Source organism: Amblyomma americanum, chromosome 11 (genome assembly GCF_052857255.1).
Source record: "Amblyomma americanum isolate KBUSLIRL-KWMA chromosome 11, ASM5285725v1, whole genome shotgun sequence".
Classification (NCBI taxonomy): domain Eukaryota; kingdom Metazoa; phylum Arthropoda; class Arachnida; order Ixodida; family Ixodidae; genus Amblyomma; species Amblyomma americanum.
The window spans coordinates 99,283,467-99,297,383 of record NC_135507.1 but is presented as its reverse complement, the minus strand read 5'-3'; the positions used below and the strand labels follow the sequence as shown (position 1 = coordinate 99,297,383).

At 44.3% G+C, this 13,917-nt stretch overlaps 2 protein-coding genes across 7 annotated transcripts in view; one reads left to right on the top strand and one right to left on the bottom strand.

The window, feature by feature from the left end:
* Nucleotides 1-9,046, bottom strand: part of LOC144110480 (DNA-binding protein RFX2-like) — a 97,876-nt gene extending 88,830 nt beyond the window's left edge. For all 6 annotated transcript variants that reach the window (XM_077643394.1, XM_077643395.1, XM_077643398.1 and 3 more), the window contains exon 1: nucleotides 8,915-9,046. The gene's annotated coding sequence lies outside the window, so the exon portion shown is untranslated. The remainder of the gene's footprint in view (nucleotides 1-8,914) is intronic.
* Nucleotides 9,047-9,499: 453 nt separating this feature from the next.
* Nucleotides 9,500-13,917, top strand: part of LOC144109822 (uncharacterized) — a 36,276-nt gene continuing 31,858 nt past the window's right edge. The window contains exon 1 of the mRNA XM_077642606.1: nucleotides 9,500-9,749. Coding sequence (XP_077498732.1) covers nucleotides 9,500-9,749 — 250 coding nt within the window. The remainder of the gene's footprint in view (nucleotides 9,750-13,917) is intronic.

The window sequence follows — 13,917 nt, the reverse complement described above, 5'->3', positions numbered from 1 at the left end:
CAACGGCACGATTCTGAATAGCCTCTAAGCTGTTAATGAGAACCTACGTGCTGAGATCCTACACAGGGCAGGCATACTCGAGAATAGGCCGAACGTTGGTTGTACACAGGGTTTCATTAATGCTTTGCGGGGCCTGCCTGAAATTTTAGCATGTGTTGTTGTTGGGCTAGTTGGTTAGATTCTTCATTCTCCATTACAGGTTTTTTTCGTGGAAAAAGCCTGCAATAAAGAATGAAGAATTGCCTGAAATCTTTCTTGATAAAGTTAGGAATGCGACCTGCCTTCAGGTTATACACTTAATCTGGCGATTCCATGATAAGTCTGAAGAAAAAGCGACGCGCAAGTATTTAGTTTTGTTAGCTTGGGTGAGGCAATGAGCATTAATGAGATGACACGATTGACGCAGAGTTACACTTTCCGGTAGGTCGGATATAACACCACATGGAAATGTTTAGAAACATGGGCCAGTTTTAACAGCAACACAACGTACTATCGAGGCCCAACTGTAAAGCTAGTCAGTCTGAACCAACTTTATTTTCCCTCTATGAAACACAGTCTTCTGCATGCACTCCGATTTTTGATACAATACCAAAGCAGGTACCATTAATATAAGTAAAAAAAAAAGAGAGAATAGAGCCTAAAACAGAGCCCTGTGGTACCATAGATGCCGGATGGCAGCAGATTCAACTCCGTTTATGATTACTTTCTGCAACGGCCAGCGAGATACTTTTGCAGCCAGAAAAGAAAATTCTGAGGCAAGTTCAGAGCAGATAATTTACAAAAGAGGTGGGCGTGACAATAAGAGATGGGCACGGCAATCTTTGTCAAATTTCCTTCTGAAAATCAAGAATGCAGCCACTTTATACATATCTGTAGCGCAACCAGGACTGGAGCACAAAAAAACAAAGACAAACGCGAGCGCTAAACAGCCACCTCGGAATCCAATGTCGAATGAGCTAAACATGTTTTCTGAAAATCCAATTAACTATGTAACACAAGACTGCCCTGATCTAAGCCCATGCTGCTAACCGACAAAGAAATTATTATGAAGATGGGAACACATGTTACTGTAAATTACATGTTCAAGTGTCTAACAAGGAATGCTTTTCAAAGAAATTGGCCTGTAGTTTGAGACACTGTCCCTAAGTCCTTTCTTATGGGGGAGTTATAAGTGGCAAGAGATTTCATTAATTAGATATAAGATATGCACAAGATTTAAGAACAAAGTTAGGTATGCTGCCAAGGCCAGGAACAGAATTTACCTTTAGTTTCCAAAGAAGGTTGACAATTCCACAGCTATTAATTGTAATACTGGGCATAATCTCAGAAATGCTGCCAACAATAACTGGAGTAAGCTCTGGTGTGGACTATGAAAAAAACTGAGGCAGAACAAGTGCTAAAACAAGTTGCCTTACCAGCACCACTGGTAACCACATTACCTCTACCTGTTTCCAGTGGGATTCCAACCTCATATTTATGGTTGGCTTTATCTAAATCTTAGAGATTATTTGGATTACTTGTAATTCGTGATTATCAATTTGGTTTTACATTTTATTAACCCACTTAACTGCTCAAGCCTCGAAAAGCAGTTCAGTTAGTCTAGTATCCGTACTTTCTAAACATACGTTGTTTTGTTTGTCAGTGTCTTTATTTCTTTCAGAAACCATGGCTTAGATCTTCTGCATTTTACTGATAAAAATCGTAAAATAATTCGACAAAGCTGAAAATTCGTAATATAACGTTTTGCCGAAAACTCGCACAGGGAAAGCGAAATTTAGTCACTGAAAAGACAGCAAATGGGAGAGAACTTTTCTGAAGTTTGAGCACTGCTTCAAAACAGCTCGCAGAGACTGCTGAGACCGAAGAAAAAAAAAGAGAGAGCACCAAATGCCAGTTACGTTGGCTTCCCCACAAAGCACCACCAGCATGTGGCAGTGGCAGCTCAAACTACATTCAACGTGGCTTCCCACATTACAGAGGTGTCGCATGAAAAATGGGACACCAGGACGAAAGCTATTGCTCGTTCCACTACCTACGTCACAACCGACCATGCCGCTGGTTCCAGGACACATATATGACTGGTGAGAGGCGCAAATGCAGTACCGACCACTATATCTTCCGTGGTACTGTTGGGAAGTGCAGATAAAGTGTAAACATGGCACAAATGCATGCTGTACCGCCACCAGTAACTCATGTGGTGAAGCAAAGCAAAGCCACATATTATCCAAGCTGGCCCAGCTTGGTAGGTCGATAATCTTTTTTATTGCAAAAAGTGTTCGGTGTATAAAGTAAGAATTCCATGCCGATGTTAAAAATATTTATGAACAGTTTGATATAGCCAATAAACAGTAATATCTGTGTTCGTCTTGATGAGGTTTTATTGTAGATAAATAGTAGTTAAGAACAAAAGCTTATGTTTGAAGTCAGGCTACAGTTCATCAACATGAACACCTGTCAAGTTCACATTGCAGGGCCTGGATAATACGATCATAGTGTCCTCTCTCAAGAGACTTTACAAGGCCATGGCACAAGGATGAATGGCCTTGGACTTAAAATGCGACCTACTAAACAGTCATGATTGCTTATTCCACGCACTACTGAGAGAGACTGGAGCAAGAAAGGGGAGTTTGAGATCAAAAGTTCAAGAGTTGAGCTGGCCTCACTCTGCCGTCTGGTAGCTGTTGCCACAAACAGGAAAAGGCCACGTGTCAAGAAAAATACTTTAAAGGCGTTAGGGACGAGTAGGAAACTCACTGGACACCAGACATGTGAAAGCTTCTTGCAATCATGAATTAGTCCGTTGAAACCTTCAGAGAAACATTGGAGAGGGCATTAAGAGAATGAAAGTCATCATTAGGCAAACGATCAAAATGCATTCACCATGAGGTGTTCATGATTCTCAAGGAAAACTTTGCACCACACTGAGCCACATTTGATATCACCAATGCTGACTGGGACACGTGGTATATTTTGTCTTAGGAGCGAGAACACCCCTCCTTCTTGTGAGTTGACACATGAATGAATCAGCCGACCTATGCCTTTTGGTAAGATGCATACTCAGAAGGAAACACTTCAGCCCAAGGACATGTGTAACCAATATCTGCAGCTGATAACTACATCACAGCTTAAAGAAGATATAACACAGCTAGTTCATCCCTTCTATTTTTTGCAGTTTGATAAATGATAAGCATGATACTGATGCTCCCATGCAATCATTCAAATAGTATATTTTGATGGAACGGAGTAAAGACAACTTGCCCCGCACAATTTCTGCATGTTGCTTGTGCTACTCTACCAACTGAGTGACACCAGTGACTATCTCACCTTCCACTTTCAATATGCTTCAAAATAAACGTTGCTATGCTTGTGAATTAGAAAAAAGCAGCCAATAAAAGCATAGCTTTAACAGAGCCCACACAGCTATAAAAGTATAGCTATAACAGAGCCCACACAGCTATAAGAAGACTTTACTAAAAAATTGAAGAGCACCGCAGTCTGCCACATTAGAGAAATGCGAACAGCAACTTTTTTTTTGCAAGTGATTGTTGTCACCTAACACTTATCACGTGACGCTTGCATGACATCAGCAAGTTAATCTGCAAGTCGTCGCTGTCTAACATCAGTACACATCCCCAACACACCTTACTGTAGCACACACACCACAACATGTTCACTTCGTGCCCCTTTAACACACTTGAATCAACGAGCCTTCGTGGCATATGCGTTGCCTGCATACCTGGCACACTGAAGGCCTGGGTTTGAACTGCAATGTCTGCGAATTTCTTTTTTCAAATGGTCGTTTTCGTGTGGACACGGTCTGATGACAGGTCCTGTACACGCCACTCATGAGACAAGAAATGTTTTTGCTTTGAAACATTTTTTGGCAACGAACTGTAACATATGAGAGCGAGGTGATGACTTTCACAGCCCACAGCTGCGACTTCACTTACAAGTTCCAAGACCTTCAAGATAGTCACAAGACTGAATTCCACAAGGGGGCGAAACATGCAGCACCAGGTTGCATAAGATCGCACGGTGCGGTAGGCAACTACATTTTGGCAGCAATACACGTTCAATATGTGCCTAATCTTTCTGTTCTTGCAGGTGAGATCCACTCAGTATCCTTACGTTTTTACACTTACACAGTGTGCGCTGCTGCCTATCCAAACTGCCCACATTGTTTGCTGTTTGTTCTTTTGTGCCGTGATTAGTTGCAATGGCCAAGGAGGCAAATGAAGAATTGCGTGGTGCCTTGAAAGAAGTTCTTGAGGCAATAAATGAAGCACTGGATGATACTATTAAATGATTCAGGAAATTTGTTGATGGCTTCAAGACTAAGAAAAGAAGTGAAAGAAGTACTGAGTGAGATGCGTGTGAACAGAAACTTGGTCTCAAAACATGAAACTGACTCAGCAACTAGAAGAGCCAGAACAGTACTAGCCATTAACGTAAAATTACTGGAATATCCCACGACAATGAACCATAGACATATGTCAAGAGTGGCCAGAAGATGAAGAGGTTGATGAAGATGATGTGATGCTGGACCTTCGCCCAGTTCACTTCAGGCCACGCGACAAGGGAAATTACTTTCTAGCAAAAGCAAAGAAAACAAAAACTGACACTCCAGGCCTTTGCTCAGCAGCGGGCGTAGTCAGGCTGCTGATGATGATGATAAAGTCCTGCCTAGTGTTTATCAATTAACATTTAACAAGGCAAAACAAACAGATTCTGGGAGCAGCTATCAAAAAGAAAAAAGAAGTTAGCTGGAAATTTGTGTGAACTGTAGGAGGGAAAGTGTTTGCTAGAAGTGGCTGGACATCGTCAGTGCTCCCCGCGTAACCAGCATGGATTACATTCATGAAATGAGACACGAAACGTAGTAATTCCCCCCTAACCTAAGTTTATGGGTGTTTAACGTCCCAATGTGACTCAGGCTATGAGGGACACCATAGTGAAGGGCTCCGGAAATTTCGACCACCTGGGGTTCTTTAACGTGCACTGACATTGCAACCTTGTTCTGAAATAAGACAATGCTCACTTCCAGCACTGGAACAGCCAATGGCTATGATTACAATTCTTTGCACGAAATATTCTAATCTGAACAACTACCAATCCTTTCTTCTTCTGAATGCAAGCAGCATTCTCAACAAAGAAGATAGACTGGTCAACCTCTTTGGCCAAATTTAGATCTAAATTTTGACGCATTAATTTTAAATGTGACATGGTTACGAGGTAATAGTCTTCCTTGCTTTCATAAGTTGCACGGTTGCAAGGGAGTGTCTGGTCATGTTGGAGGGGTAGCCATGTATGTGAGAAAAACAGCTTGTCCATGATGTCATGTCAGAATTAACCTTTATAGACGACTATTGTGAGAGCCTTATTATTTGTCTAAAAGCACACACAGTGGTTGTATACAGACTACCCACTGGAAATTGGTTTTTGGTGGAAAGGAAATGGCGCAGTATCTGTCTCATATATCGTTGGACACCTGAACCGCGCCGTAAGGGAAGGGATAAAGGAGGGAGTGAAAGAATAGAGGAACAAATAGGTCCGTAGTGGAGGGCTCCGGAATAATTTCGACCACCTGGGGATCTTTAACGTGCACTGACATCGCACAGCACACGGGCGCCTTAGCGTTTTTCCTCCATAAAAACGCAGCCGCCGCGGTCGGGTTCGAACCCGGGAACTCCGGATCAGTAGTCGAGCGCCCTAACCACTGAGCCACCGCGGCGGGCCACTGGAAAGGAGAATCTTTTTTTTATCCTTGATAACATGCTAGATTATTTGGATGATATAAGTTCTTACACATGCACTAATCTTGTCTTGATGTAGAGGGGTTTGTAGTGCAAAGATAAGGTCAAGGGAGATGATACACACACACAGGCACTAACTGTCAGCTGGCTTTATTGGCAGGAGGCCACACCTTGTAAAGGCCGAAGGTTTGGGAGGGAATGATGAGAATGATAAAAAACAAAAAAAAAAATCAACATCTACATCAAGATGGGCTATCAACTCGCCCAACAGGAAGTTTAAGTCACTAATCTTGTGATGGATGCTAACCGCATTGCAACTCACAGTGCGATGTTAGATGTATGCATCACAAAAATACTCATTCTGTTAATTCCTCCGTCAGTCTTCTGACACCAAACATTAGCGATCACTACATATTTTTAAAGCAAAAGCTTTATATAGCTCAATCTTGTCCACAAAACGTGTCCGCACGATGACGTCACTCCAGATGAATGAATGTGTACAAGTTTAATGATAATGAGGAATAAATTAATGAATGGTGTAATATGCCACGACACAGAACGATGTCTCACCATCAATAGTAAACATAATTAAGGAATTAACTAGTGAGATTAAGAAAAATGAGTTCATTAGTAAAGCTGAAAATTACAAAATGAGAAGTGATGACAATTATTAGTGTGACTAATTAAGTGCTGTAATTAGTTTGTCACATGACAAGATGATTTGCAAAAATAGAAGTCACGTGTCAAGGTGATGACATCATACAAACGTCATGTGACGTATGTTAAGGTAATGACATCTCGCTCACCAGTCACGTGGCATGACAACTTGCAAAATTTAGAGTGATGAAGTCAAAGTCACGTGACAGGATGAAGCAAATTTAGAGAGTGATGACATCACGCCTAGCTGAGTCACAATCACTGCCATGCGTAGTCAGGTCAGAGGAGGAATGATGGAAAGAGACGTGCTGAGTAAAACCAGGTCCTCCCAAGCCATGAGGCTGGTTTGAGCAACTGACGTCCCAGGTGCAGACCAAACCCCAGTGATGTCATCACTGGTCGACCTCATTGTGGTGGTAGTATTCCCGAATACATACACCAAAATTTAGAGCAATCGTTTGTCGTATAGCATTTCTCTTTGCACATAGCTTACATGTGTTAGTCAAGATGGAGGCTAGCTTGCAAGAGGGATTCAGACCAATGACATATGCACCTTAAATTGCATGCTTTCTGAGCATCTCCCCTTAAGGTGGGAATGAGGTGTCCACCCAGATGTAGAGATGTGAAGTACAGGACAAAACACAGGTTGGAACCCATGACATGGGCACTTTCAGTTGCATGCTTTAAAGCGCAGTTGAGGTGTCCACTGAGATGTGGAGATCTGAGAGCTACTGCTCCTTTCCTTTCCTCAAATCACATGCTTTCCCATTCCTTCATGTAAGCAGACAAGTGCCCTCAGAATTTTTTTTCCTGCTGTTGGGCAGAATAATAGTAACAAATCCCTTCTTAAGAAGTTAACATGATGTCACTAGAATTTTCTAGACCCCTTGCAATCAACATAAACTGGGAATTTGCTTAGAATGAAGTCAGTGCCAATAAAGCTTAGTTAATTTGCACACTCACAAACATACTCACAAGCTGTCATCTCAATACCCTCACAGAAGGGGACATAACTCTAAATTGCCGTTTTATAGGACCTGGAACTTGTGAAGAACCTTGTATGTAATACGTCCTCTCCTTGGTGTGTTAATGTTGTTAATTTAACCTAGTAGCTGCAGTTTGGTCAGTGTCAAATGGTTTCACCCAGGAATGAAACACTGAAGCCAAATGCTTAGGAAGCTGCCTCAAGTTGCATGCTGTGATGACGTCCTTTAAAATTATTGCCTTGATCTTGGCTGAGCTTTGAAATTTCGATGCCCAACGGAAGCACTTCCGGGCGGAAGCGTGGTGCAAGGTCTTCCCTTGAAAGCGGCGCCAGAAACTTGGCGACAGCAACGCACCAAGGAAAAACTTGCCATGGCGAGAACGGTCTGCCGCACGGACGGAAGAATGCGATGACAGATAAGTGCTGAACGGACCGCGGATCTGACCGCGCCGAACAATGCGTTGTCGATCGACTTTTGCGCCACGCATTATTCGAGATGACCGCAATCGTTATGTCATTCGGCGATAGGATACGAGACGAACTACTCACGGGACCGTGCGCCGAGCTTCGGCGCGGGCACGTCAGAAAAACGGGCCTTAACTTCAGTCCAAACTTCGGGAAATATGCGTCATCAGATAGTCACGGCATAACGCAGTTCGTACAGCCAACAACTACAAGTATATAAAAAAGCTACAAGGTATTTAAAAAAAAATATCGCGTTATGAGGCCACGTCACGAGCGAGCCTGTATAGCACTCGCTCCAGGCTGGGCGCGCTGTAGGCGAAATGAATTGGGAAAGAACGCCAAAGCAGGAGTCGCACGGAGCCGCCGAGCTATGCCGCAGAGACGGCGGCTGCCGTGTTTTCGGCGCCTGGGCGGCATCGTCACACACCGCTGAGCGCGCTCCGTCTAACGGTCTCGCACCGGCCCTGCAGACACGCACGGCGAACCGTTATCGGCTGACCGGCGCAGGCCGCGGTTAAAGGGACTGCGGTGACTAAGCCTTCGGTAAACAGCCGACGCGCATCTTAAGCGACGCACTGAAGCCAGGCTCGCGGCGGTATGGACATCGCAGCTCACAAATGGATTGGACTAAATATCTCAATGCCTAGACGACGGTCGCTCGAAGCGAGTGTGCATAGTTTCCCGTCGACCTGTCCACACCTCACCGAAGGAAAGACGGTCGACGCAATGCGGTCGCGTTTCCGAACGGCTCCTTGCGCCGCGACAGGGGCAGTCACTGTCGCGAACCGTCCCCTACGGGACAGAAGGCAAAAACACTTCGGCGACGAAAGATACGCGCAGTTTAGGACGCCTGTGCGCTTGTCGCGAAGGCGGGCGCTGTGGGGAAGGGGGGCCGGGCGAGCACGCCTCTGGCAAATCTCGCCATTTTTCGCATTGCCACAAGCCGCCGCGAGCAATTCGAGCCGCTAGACTGCGACCCGACCAGCCCGGCAGCCGAAATGGACACGAACGTCGGCTGTGCCGACCACGATACAGCATGCCTAAGCAAATTCACCTTTTTGTTGACAGGTTACTAGGTCCTCCCAGCTTCCGTAGTTATGGCGTTTGACTCCAAGGGCAACAGTTGCCAACTGCCGTAACACAGCGTAAACGACGTGCTGATCCGCACGTTTGTTGCATAGTAACGGTACACAAAGCCTTTGTGCATACTATTACTTACTGCTTAGTAGTTCATAAGTACAAATAGTACTGTTGAAATAACTTTCATTTAGTTTTTTTTAGTAAACGCTTTGTTTGAAGGCTGCTATTTAGCAGGAATGTGGTACTCTTTTGCAGCGCGCACTTCATTTTTGTTGCAACTAGGCTCTCGTTGGAGACGAGGAAGCTAGGGACGCTTTCGTCGCCATGTTGCTAGGCAAAGGAATCTACAGACGGCAAACAAATCCAATTCGCAGATTACTTCCTGCTAATTAAAACAGCGCCCAGAAGACCGCAGAATAATAAATTTTATTTAGAAAGCTACTCAGGGCGTCCCAGCCAGAATGCATTTCTAGCGAGCAGTTTCGTTCCTGTGACCTTGATTGCGCGTTGCTAGGACGCCGCCGGAGCAGACGACGCGCGGCTGCCGTCTGCGGCAGCCATGGAGTATTTCGGCGGCCTTTTCGATTTCCACGGCGTCGACTTTTTGCAAAAGGTGCGGCTCCACGAAGCAGCGAAGCGTGAGATAAGCATCGAAGACGTAACTATTAACGAGTTATTTGATTTACAGCTGAGCTTCGAGCGGCAGAACAAGGTGAAGTCTGCATATCTGTTCAGCTACGTCGACGGCCCTCCTGCCAGCTCTCCCTTGAGGAGCGATTCGCTTTCAGACGACAAGAACATCAAACTCTGTAAGTGATATAAGCGTGGCACTTTTTTTAGTTTATCATTTTCCGCGACTCTTACTCTGACTTTTTTCTCTCCTCACTTCTCTTCAGCACGCAGAGTAGAATGTCAGTGATTTTTACACGCTGTCTAAAATCTTTGCTTTCCATTGAAGGGTTTAGCTCTCCCCCTCTTTCACTTCGTAAAAAAAAAGTCCAGGAGGCCTCTCCTGATTATTTTTTCGCAGTTACAGTGAGTATTAATTTAATCATGTTAAACCGCAACATGACAGTGAACCAACTATTTCGTATAAGAACAACTGTAAATTGAACCTTAGAGGTTTGTTTCGGAAAAACGTGGCAGCACGTTACATATGAAGTAGTTGACAAAAAAATTGAGGGACACATTAAGCTCCGCTTTAAGGGTATGAAATGATAACGTTACTCGGTCCGTTCAGTGGTCTGCGGTCCTCTTTGCGTATCATTTCCCAGACACGGACGCTGTTCTTTCTTCCACCATCACATAACGCTTAACCTACACTTAAGAGTACAAGGCGATGTCACTAGAGATCCCTCCCGCACAAGTGATCCTTCCATGTCGCCTAGGTTCTGCCTACATGCCCATATAGGCATATGCAGAATTTGTCATTCTCTACTTGACATTAATAGATTTCTGGGAGTACCCGTACCACTCCCGGCGTGCACCACTGCCCCGGCAGGTGGCTGTTTGGAACGCAACCATCTGTGGGGCTTGTGAGACCCAGATTTCTAGCGTCACTGGATTCCAGCGGCTCTATATTTTTCTCTTTCTGAGCAACATCTCTGGGCCAGTCGATAATCTAACGGCACTTGTCACTGTGAGCAGTTTATTTATTTATTTATTTATTTATTTATTTATTTATTTATTTATTTATTTATTTATTTATTTATTTATTTATACAATTCTGCTAGCCTCAAGGTGAGGCTGTAAGCTGGAGTGGCAGGTGTGAACTACAGACACAAGTAGTGCATGCAGAAGCCAACCAAGGCACAACAAGACTGCCTCCACAAATCGGCACAAACAACCGAGGAAATGCACGCGCGGATTGACAAAATAGTATAACCGAATAGCGTAACAAGTAAGTTACATGTGGCTGAATTCAAAGTGCTTACAAGTAGAACTTATTCAGTAGTTGGGCTTTCCACAGCACTGGCTGACAGCTGATTCCACTCACGCATCGTCGTCGGAAAGAATGAGTTTGCGAACGTGTTTTTATCACAGGAATAATCTTTTATTTTCTTTTATTATGGAGTGATCGGGTGGTTTGCCTGCACACTGGCTGAATGTACTTGAGTTTGCTCATACAAAGTTTATCGCGGTATAGCAAGTACATGCGTCATCAAGTTTACCATGGTATAACAATTACATGCTCACAATCCGGTGGGCAGGTTGTGATGACGTCACAAGGCCACGTGGCATAGGTGGCAGGTTGGCTACTTTGCTCATTTCACTCACACTGCTAACGACAACAATGGCGAACTTTCCTCCGAACAGGACTCTTAACGCTAGCGTGTTCAAAAAAGAATTCTCACCTAAAACTCAGCTTCTCAGCCCTGCTTATTGAGCATGAGAATTCGCCAAAACTTTTAAAATCCAAATTGTAATGGTGAGGGCTTTGTGATGGGAAGGCGTGCAGCGAAGCAATGCATCTCATAAAAGTACTCGACTGATTTTTCAAAGCAAAAGCTGTTGTGCACCTGTCGCGAGCGGTGTTATAGGATGATCCATGAAACGGGCCCGGTGTTTCAACCTATTACGTCTTTCGGTCAGCGCATGTGTGGCAGGCGTGGTAGGAAAGCTTTCGGCTGCTGCAGCATGGGCAGTACCGAATATACATGTATGTTCGATACCATCTTTCGACGCATTTTGTGTGCCGGCATTATGCATGGCTTGGTAAAAATGAAAGTCGGAGTATCGGTATAAAATAATAATTGGTTTTGGGGGCAAGGAAATGGCGCAGTATCTGTCTCATTTATCGTTGGACACCTGAACCACGCCGTAAGGTAAGGGATAAAAGAGGGAGTGAAAGAAGAAAGGAAGAGAGAGGTGCCGTAATGGAGGGCTCCGGAATAATTTCGACCACCTGGGGAGTCCGTGTAAATAAGACTGTTTGTGAGGTTCTCATTTAGTATTTTTTCTATGGCTTCATATAAAGCCTCACATTCGGCAGTTATGACCGATGCACACTGTGGAAGTCTTATTTCCTTCCCATTCCCTCGTATGCCATTGCGCTTCCAACGGAAGCATTCGTTTTCAAACCATTAGTATAAAAGATCGCGAAACCCGAGGAAATTTGCTCGAGTGCAAGAAATTCTTGTATGACATGTTGTTGGGGAGTTTGTTTCTTACGAAACTGTGTAAGATTGAAATCACAGATTGCAGGAAAATTGTAGCCGGAGGCAGTGGATTTCGTCTTTGAGCAGTGCCGGGTAATGTGTCCAATGCGCCGACGATCTGGCAGATCTCTTCAAAACGCAATAGCAGTGGCCTGGTAGCGTGCTGTTTGTCGTTAAACATTGTTCTAGATGGGCACTTTGTAACTATTAGATAATAGAAACCTTCCGGTAGTGAGCGGATTTTTAGAACCTATGGGCATGTGAGCACGGCTATTCTGTGTGTAAGCGATGGTTCACTCGTTTCCACATGTAGACTGTTTATGGGCAACGTCCTGTTTGCACCAGCGGAAAGGCGCAAACCTAAATTATGTACCGGGTCTAGTCGTTTCAAGCATGACAGCCTTGCTGAACTAAACACTATGCAGCCGTACTACAAGGTACAGCGTAGTACAGAGCAGTAAATTTGCAAAAGGCTTATCCTATAACCCCCCCCCCCCCCCCCTTCGTGTTTTCGTGACAGTATACCTTGATATATGCTTTCTTTTTCAGCGCGTTCATATGAGGCAGACAGGTGAGTTTTCTGTCAACAGTGTGCCTGAAATTTGTGTTGTCAGGGGCTAGAGAGTTCTGGACGAAGACCATAAAGTGGCGGCAAGGCAGCGATCAAGGCGGCGTCAGCGCGACATCGAGTTAGTTCAAAAAAGGCGGTTCAGCAGGCAGGTCTCGCGCATTGGACACAACCGGCTTTCTCCTCTTCAGCGGTTGCCTGCACTGGGCCCGCGCTGGCCTGCTATATTTCTATGTTCATTTTTTTAGGGGTAACTCTGTTTCGTTTAGGTGTAGGGTTGTATCTGTTTGTAAGCCTCGTTTGAGTGTCAAAAGAAATGGCTACTTTTTTCCGCGGAGAAGACCAGAAACCATTTCTGTCTGCCCATGTTGTCAGTTTATTTATTGTTAAATGTATTTGTCTTTCACATGTTGGTATGTTAGACGATGTGCAAGTTGTCTGAAAGTCGTCAACACAGACTGAATGCATAACACACCTTGGAATTATTTTCTGCACAGAATTTATTTTTACGAAAAAGAGTCTTGCGCTTAAATTTACTGAGGAAATGTTGTTGAGTTAGTTGATTAGATTCTTCATTCGCCATGACAGGTTTTTTTTAGCAAAAAAAGACGACACATAGACAAGACGACAGGACGAGCGCAAACCAACAACTGGCGAATTCAGTGGCTTACACCTACAAATTTAATACACGGCAAAATTCGTCGCATGCGCATCAGGCACTGCCAGGGCATGACTGGTAAACGTGCATCACCGCACCCTACAATAAAGATTTCAATAAGGCTGACTCGCTATTGTACAACTACACATACGTGTCACTGACTCACTTATGCGAAATCTTTATCAGAAAGGCTTTCATTTAATTCGCGCGCCACAACATTGCTGCCCCTGTCAAGAATCTTTAGTTCATCAAGTCGTGGCCTGCATTCGCATTTTCCGCAATGCTCAGTCAAAATCGTCTTTTTAACACTATCTATTAGTGCGCGCTCAGGCTCCCTTGCGCTATCATTTATTATGCTTCCAGTTTAGAAAAATATACGTTTTTCTGCATATTAGTGGAATCTCATAAGCCACTCCTTTTGCGCATTTAACATAGTGCTTGCCATGCCTTTTTGTCGTGATCACTCTGCCTAGTTCTCTCCTTAGCAGTGAGAGCACAGAGCTAGCCAAGCATCACAGATGCCGAGAACACCGTAGATACTCAGTGCCTGAAGGCGACTTTTTTCAAGCTGCACGCTACTTTTAAAGCCCCTT